This window comes from Wyeomyia smithii, chromosome 2 (genome assembly GCF_029784165.1).
Source record: "Wyeomyia smithii strain HCP4-BCI-WySm-NY-G18 chromosome 2, ASM2978416v1, whole genome shotgun sequence".
NCBI lineage: Eukaryota > Metazoa > Arthropoda > Insecta > Diptera > Culicidae > Wyeomyia > Wyeomyia smithii.
This window is the reverse complement of record NC_073695.1, coordinates 154,401,045-154,409,323: the sequence shown is the minus strand read 5'-3', so window position 1 is coordinate 154,409,323 and position 8,279 is coordinate 154,401,045. Positions and strand designations below refer to the sequence as shown.

At 37.4% G+C, this 8,279-nt stretch overlaps 1 protein-coding gene across 1 annotated transcript; it reads left to right on the top strand.

The window, feature by feature from the left end:
• Positions 1–6,221: 6,221 nt before the first annotated feature.
• On the top strand, positions 6,222–7,666 carry LOC129720102 (uncharacterized). The gene is made up of 3 exons (XM_055671522.1): positions 6,222–6,771; positions 6,831–7,138; positions 7,193–7,666. The coding sequence occupies exons 1-3, from the start codon at positions 6,222–6,224 to the stop codon at positions 7,664–7,666; spliced, it is 1,332 nt and encodes a 443-aa protein (XP_055527497.1).
• Positions 7,667–8,279: the final 613 nt, after the last annotated feature.

Below are 8,279 nucleotides of genomic sequence, written 5' to 3'. Positions count from 1 at the left end.
ACTGTTAGGTGGATTGATCAGAAAACTAAAAACGCCAAAAGTAAGGCCTTGTTTTATGGAACAATTTTGCTGAAGACATTGAGTACATAAAATCAATTTTTCACCTTCAAATCTAGGACGATCACGATTTTTCGAGTTTAGACCACTGTGCACTGTGGGATTTTCAAAAAAAATCTTTCCACCAACTGTTAATGTCTTGAAATATAACCCTTGGAATTTATAGAAACTATTTTGCAAGTTATTTCATAAAATGATGGTTGAAAAACGTGCTTTACAATAAGTATTTCGTCGTTTTTATATCACTTTTGAGTACTTTACGACCTTCAAAATGGCATTACTCAAAAATGTACCGTACTATGATTTTGAAATTTTGACCAGACATTGTGGACGTCATAACGAATCGAATGGTGTACTCAGATTCTTTGGTGCATTTTTTTATAATAACGGTCTATGGGAGCACCGTGACCCACCACTTCTAGTCATTTCTTCCAGCATAAAATGGCATCCTTCCACCACATGATACATCGAATGGAAACCCTACCCCTCAGTAAAATAGCCAGGAAAAAGGAATTGGAATACATTTTCGAAGTTAATATCGAAGTTATAATGAGAGCACCATTCAAGCCATTATAAACAAAAAGAAGCGAATTCAATTTAGAGAATCTTTTACAACACTCACCCCAATTACAGGAGACCTGGAAAGAATAGCTGTGGAATATGATGGGGCCTTAACACGTCAACTCCACTCAAAATTCAAAAGATTTGGCATGGCTATCGTCTACACTAGTAGGAATACCCAACACAAAACAATATTGGGCTCCACTAAGGACTCAATTAATGGATTAAATAAAGCAGGGATTTATAAAGTTGCTTGTTGCCACTGCAACCAGGTTTATATTGGGTAAACCAAAAGAAACCTGGGAATCCGTTTTAAAGAGCATATGTCAGAAGTCACCAAATTGCATGGTCGGTTTCCAAAGTTTCCAAAAATGATCCACCACACTTTTTCAAATCAAAAGTGACTAAACATGTCTTTAATGAGGGACATCCACTAACTTCGGATAACATTCACCTGCTTCGCCCCGTTAATAATTTATGGAAATTGGACGTATCTGAGAATTTAGAAATCTACAAACAACATCCATCCACACTGCTCAATAAAGACGTAGGTAATCATTTTTCATGGCTTTTCAAAATCCTACCTAAAACCCTAGATCCAGTACAGGACAAAAACAACCACAACATATGACTACCTAACTTCAATTTAGCAATTTTCCGCCTTCCCACTTCTACCTACACGCATTAAAAAGGGGGTTACCCAGTTTTGCTCTTCAACAGTCCACATAAGCACTGATGATGGTTGCATGTAGCAACCGAAATACGTATCTGCGGACGGTATTCGATTTTTTGTAGTAGAATTAAATGGAAACAACTTATTCTCAATATTCAATTCCATTCTACTAAGACGCTCAAAAAGAAATTTATTTTTAAACGATACGAATTGTAGTGCACAGGTTTCACTTGATCGTTTTGGCATTTGAAACATACAAATCGTACATTTTCATTATGTTTAAATCGCTAGACAGGTACTTCTTATTCAATTTTTCTCGAGAAAATGTGAATAATATGCCGGAAAGAATTGGATGTGATCCTCAATATAATTTCATCTTGTTGTCAATCGGTGAACGGTTGGTATTCAGTAACCGCTAATCATCAGCAGCACGCGAATAATTTTGTCTGTAATATCAAACGTTGATATGAAAAATTCCATGCAGACTCTAATTCGACCATCGTTGTCTGGTGATAATATTTAAAGGTAATAATATTTAAAGGTGTAAGTTCTTCGTGAGTTAATAACCTAAAAAATCAGGAGATTATTTTTTTGATTATCACAAAACTGAACAGCTTTAAGCTGACTATAAAACAATTAAAAATGTTTTGGTTCATATAAGCTATGTGATTTACCCGGTGGCATGAGCGTAGCCAGAATTACGATTAGGGGGAGGGCAAGTTTCTCAAAATTTTAGAAGTAAAAAAATGGTATTTTGAAAAACAGAAATAAAAACTAGTAGCTAGTGATCAACACGGATTTGCCCGGTACTCTTGCCGCTGCAATGTCCTTAGTGGATCAACTGAAAAATCTGTGCAATTTCACGCAACATAAGCCAAGCATTTCAATCAATTATTTTTGATCTGGCTGACACTTTACACAGATGTTTCAATGGGCTAAAAATGTCGTTTTGTGCTAACGTATCCGTTAAAAAAATGAACTTTTTTCGGATGGTGGTAAAGAAAAACTAAGACAGGTAATTGAGTTTAACAAATTTCCTATGGAAGGTAATTATGTTAGCTTACTTGCAAAAAAAAATCTACGATCTTGCGTGCGGCCTTCCGGCAGTTAACCGAAATATTCGCCATGACGGACGAAAACATGCGTGTAGGCATGTTTTTAAATTCTTTTTTAGTTTTATTTATCAATTCCTCCTGAAATTTCGCCACGAAATTGTTGAAGTAGATCTTACGCTTCAGGTTTGCCAGAAATTCTCGATGGGACGCAGTTGGGGGACGTTGGGCGGATTCGCCGACTTCGGTACCACATCGATATTCAGCCGCTCCATCTCCTCCAACGATCGCTTCGAGTAGTGGGCCGACTCCAAATCTGGCCAGAACACCGTGTCTTCGCCCTTATGGTATTTCTTGATGAACGATGCAACTTCTGGCAGACACTTCGTACTATGAATTTCCCCGTTCACGGCCAGTCCGGAGCGAAAGAAGAGCGGCTTTGAAATCCCCTTCTCTGAGACTAGTGAACGGGTATTGGCCGTACATGTTCGCCTGACATGTATTTCCATGTTCGCCAAGCACTGTTTGATCGGTTGCACAGACCTCCAGGCCAAGTGCAAACAGCGATGTAGCCACTTTTCCCTCGGTCTTCCTCTTCAGTATCCTTTGGAGCTTTTTGTCGCTCAGGGTCGTCAGCCGTCCGGAACCGGACTTTCTTTCAATGCTCTGACTGGTGTCCAATAGTGCCAAGATGTTGTAGATGCCGGAACGGATAATTTCCCCGAGTTTGACCATATTTCAACTTAAGGGGCAACAATGGCGCCATTTCGAATCTTTGAGAAATCGGAAAATTTCGATGTTTTTTCGACGCCATTTGGTTTTAAAGCCAAATATCAAAATTCTACCCATTAAAGCCAAATATCAAAATTCTTACCCATCTTTAAAAAAAATCTTGAATCGGACAAAAACTGAGCTCAAAACGGTGATTCTACGAAAACGGTTTTGGCATGGTTTTAGTATATTTCACAAAGCAAAATAATATCAAGTATATCTGAGCATTAATGGTAATGCGATAATATCTAAGAGTTGTAGTCAAATTATGTCTTATATTGAGTAAAAAAGTCTCAGGAATCGATTGGTAGGTGTCTGATCAACGTAAAATATCAGCAACATGTCAATTTTGCCCCAATTCCCCTACAATACTAGAATCGGTTTATCTCGACGTTAGTTTAGTTTATTTGGAATCTGTTTAATGTAGTATCAAGAGTGTGAGCGATACTCAAAGATACAATAACAATTTGTGTTTACATGATCCTCCTTCTTTTGCGGGGAGGGGGTTGCATATTCGGCCAGGACTGCTTAAAACATAAAAATCTCGCTACAGCTATGAGACAGAATCATCGCATCTTCGATAAAGTCAAATGCGAAATCCTCGCAAAAAGGAGAGGATCATGTGAAGACAAATTGTTTATTGTGTTTTTGAGTATCACTTACACTCATGAATTAACATTAAACAGATTTCAAATAAGTTAATTAAACGCCGAGATAAACCTATTTTAGTATTGTAGGGAAATTGGGGCAAAATCGACATGTTGCTGACATTTTATGTAGGTCAGACATCTACCAATTGATTTCTGAGACTTTTTTACTCAATATAAGATATAATTTGTTTGTTCCATATCGTCACAACATCCTTCATCACAAAAACCATAATCTGACCCACAGCCTATGAAATTTATTTAAAAATTTAGAGACTTAGATTAGAGAGAGGATACTAAGAAGTAATTCGTAGATGCAAAAGAGAGAACATGAATTTACGTAACCCAATCATTTTAATGTTACTTACCACTCAATGCTGCATCAGTACTTAAAAATTCGTTCTGATCAGGGGAACAAAATGTACTGAGCCATGACATTTTTTTGATGACATTCGAGAGCGTCCCTATCTGACAGTGTTGGTATTGGCAAAATAGAGACAGCCGACAGCTAAAATATTTCACGACTACAACGTTGCCGTCTAGTTCTTTATAGATGAATTTTTTTTCTGCCGTTCACCTTATTCTCATGTCTACGAAGGCATGTATGGTTGTATATAACATTCGGTATGCAATACACACATCCTTCAGTACATAACCGCTCGATTGTCGGGTTTGCTTTTCATTGCACGAAGGCTGTCGGTACGGTGCCGAGCAGTCTGCTTTTTAAGAATAAAATGCGCTAAGGCTGATTCATTAATGAGTTGTAAGTACACGCAAGCAGTTGTGTTTAATTTATCGAAAATGGAAGATTTTACAGAGACTGGCAGTGACATTGAAAAAAATCCCGGTTCGGTTTATTGTCAGTGCACCACCAGTGGGTCATGTAGAATGGCCAGTGGCTAAGAAAAAAAACGTTTAGAAGTATTGCGGAGGAGTGCATGGAAGTGGATGAAAACGGTTTTTTATGTTGCCGCATCAATGAAGATGCTCAGTGCCGGTACAAGCAAAAATCAGGAAGACTGGATAGCGGTAACTTTATCCGGCATCTCCGGTCTGAACATAGAGAGCTTGCTCGGATGAGAGGCTTATTTAAAGACGACGTAGAAGCACCACCAAAAAAACGACGCATTGCGAAAATTAGCGTTGTAATGAACCAACAGCATGTTATCGAGGCCATAATTAGATTAACGGGAGTTGAGCACATGCCTCTTCGTAAAGTAGAATCAGCTGCTGGATCCGATTTGCGGTTCGCTTGGTATGACGATTAACGTTGAAACGGCAATCAAACATCTAGCCACCTGTGCAAAAAAAATTAAGGCACACATCCGCGAGGAAGTGAGCGGAAAAATTGTTTCAATTAAAATTGATTCAGCCTCGCAACATGGCCGTCATGTACTGGGCATTAATATACAGTTTTGGAACGGTCAACAAGTAGTGATCCGCACTCTCGGTAAGTTCTAAGTACGAATAGACAGTTTGGAAATGTTTGTGAGAAATTTTACACTCGGATGCAATTTATTTTTAATTTCAAATAACACATTTTTCGTAAGATATCTCTTTTTTTGGCACGTTTTTCACTACCACACCAAAAATAATTCAACAATTGATATTTATTCAAATTTTTATTGATTTAATTCAAAATTCTTGCAAAAGTGTTTTTTACGTGAAACATATTAATATAATAAAACAATTCAATCTCTGTTTATTTCTATTCTATGATTCCGAAAAAGTACATATTTAGGGGTTCTTAGATCGATGACTTTATTAATTAAATTGTAAATGTAACAAATTAAATCGGTTACAGATAGTGTCGTTCCAGGTTGTGTATGGGCTTACGACTGTACTTTTGTATTGCATGGGAGAGAGGGGAGTGAAAGACAAGAGAGGGTGATATAGAGAGGAACAGATAGAGAGGGTTAGAGAGAGAGAGAAATAAGAGAGAAAGGAGTAGAGAGAGAGGAATAAAAGAGAGGGGGATAGAGAGAGAGGAGGATAGAGAGAGAGATATATATATAGGGGGTTAAGAAGAGAGAGAAAGATGGTGATAAAGAGAGAGAGGGTGATAGACAGATAGAGGGTGATAGAGAGATAGAGAGAGATAGGATGATAGAGAGAGAGATAGAAAAAGAGGGTTTCGTTTGAAAGTTGGATCGTGCATGCCATGCCTTGCATCCTAGCAGAGTGAACAGGTAAGGTATGTTTACTCGGACATGGCAGCCACGCATCAAAAACGAGCGATGTGACACGATTTGTCGCACGTAAGAAATAACATCATAAATAGAATTCTCATTAAGAGCTTGGACCGTAAAGTTTGTTACGTAAAATCTCAACTGTTAATTAATAGCTTACATAATGATAAGGAAAACTTTTCCACTACAATAGAACTAACAGTTGGACAGTTGAATTATACAGTTGAATTATACCTACTACCTGTTGTTCTTTCACATTTCTTTAATAGCGATGCTGGAACTGACAGAGCGACAAACTGCAAGCTACATAAAAGAGAAAATAAATTATATTCTCCTAGAGTACAATATCACTTTCGAACAAGTACTCACTGTGACTTGCGACAACGGAGCAAACATGCTCGCAGCTGTTAGGCAGCTTGATGAGTATGTAGAAACTCTTGAAAATGAAAATTACATACTAAAGGATGATGACGGCGATGACGATGAGGATGATGACGGCGATGAAGATGAGGATGATGAAGAGATGTTCAATGACATCGGGAATTCAGCCCCAAATATAAGCTTAGTGCGGTGCTCAGTACATACTTTACAGTTAGCCGTTACTGACGTAATCAAGCACTCAGACATTCGTATTCGAGGTATCACTTCTGTGGCTAAAAGCTGTAGGAAAGCATCCTACAAACCGTCGTTTGACCTAGGCAAGGTTCCTCTTCCACCGTTATATGCAAAAACACGCTGGGGAGGCATTTACGAGATGATTCTGAATTTTTACAATAACGAGAATTTCTATAGAGATTTAGGCAAAAAGTTTAAGGAGTTAGGTGAGTTAAACAGTTTAAGAATACTTCGTTCCTATACGGTAATTGTTATTTCCTCACAGATTTGTCGAAGTACTGGGACTATATACATGACTACAAAAACGCACTGCATCCGATTTATGTTTGTACCAAAGAAATGCAGGCAAAACACATGCCATTATCTGAGTTTTACGTTCGATGGCTTCGATGTATGATGGAGGTAGATCAGCAGCCTACAAATGAACTAGCTGAGTCCTTGGCAGCATCATTGAACGTTCGACTTCAGCAACTTCAGCAAAATTTACCTTTTAAAGCAGCTGTTCTAATCGACCCAAGACTGAATTATTTATCGTCGTCTGTCCTCTCACCGGAAGAGAAACAAGAAGCTAGGGTATTTTTTACAAACTTTTTATTATGTAAATTCAGCAAGTATTTCTTTTTGTAGAAATTTCTTACAGATATTCATGAAAGACTCAAATCACTGAAGCCACATTCATCACAGGAAGCCAGTGCGATCGTATCACCATCCACTTCAAGTTTGGATGACTACATGACCAAAATATTTGGAGGAGCTCTACCTTTTAGTTCACAATCCACTTCAGAAAACAGTTTTGCTAAGCAAATCGTGTCACTGGATTTAGAACCACATCAACACCATAAATACGACATTTGGAAACACTGGACAGATCGGAAAGTGTCAAACCCAGAGCTTGCGGAAGCGGCTCTATGTGTTCTTTCAGTGCCTGCAACTCAGGTGTCCGTGGAAAGGGGATTTAGCGGTCTAGCGCTCGTTTTATCGGAAGCACGAACCAAACTGTCAGTAGAAAATTTGTCAAACATTCTGATTATTAAACTTAACGAGGAGCTGCTGGATTTAGTTATGCCAAAAATGTACGACTGGAAGGAGTACAGAGCTTAATGACTTGACACAAATAAGTTGTTTTAGATGTTTTTGTTTTTGGTTTTTTATTTTTCTTTCTGTTGTTATTTTATGTTTTCGTTAATTATCTCACGATTTCTTTAGGTAGGTAGGTCATCGTGATTCGAGAGAATCAAAACAAAAATTTGAAGAAAACTGGTTGGTTGATATGGTTTTGTAACTAATAGACATTTTGCATTGAAATGATTTAAATCATAGTCAAGACAATTTTTTTGACTTTCGCACCACTATTGAAATTTAATGTTGATTGGGAAAAAAATTCTTAATAAACACTAAATTTTAGTTAACAAAAGAGGTAAATTTTTATTATGATTATTTCATTTGTATAAAATCATTGGAAAATACATATTTTGAAAAATGTTGGAATTGTAAATTTTTAATAAATCTCAATCTTCAATAGAAACAAAGTTGTTTTTTCATTTCTCTAGTTTCCTACAATTCGTTCTGAGGCAGATTTTAATGTACAATCAATGGTTTCTGAGCTATAATGCTTTGAAAAAAATCTAGGCCATAATGCATGCGCCCTTTTAAGTAGGACGGATTGACTGGGTGTCTTATTCTAACTTTAGTTTTGAAGCGATTTCAATGGATT

Bases quoted from the DNA above. Each gene is read 5' to 3' on its own strand.
- LOC129720102 (XM_055671522.1), top strand. From the start codon at position 6,222: ATGCTGGAACTGACAGAGCGACAAACTGCAAGCTACATAAAAGAGAAA. The intron at 6,772-6,830 runs GTGAGTTAAACA...ATTTCCTCACAG, and splicing joins CAAAAAGTTTAAGGAGTTAG to ATTTGTCGAAGTACTGGGAC. The intron at 7,139-7,192 runs GTATTTTTTACA...TTCTTTTTGTAG, and splicing joins AAGAGAAACAAGAAGCTAGG to AAATTTCTTACAGATATTCA.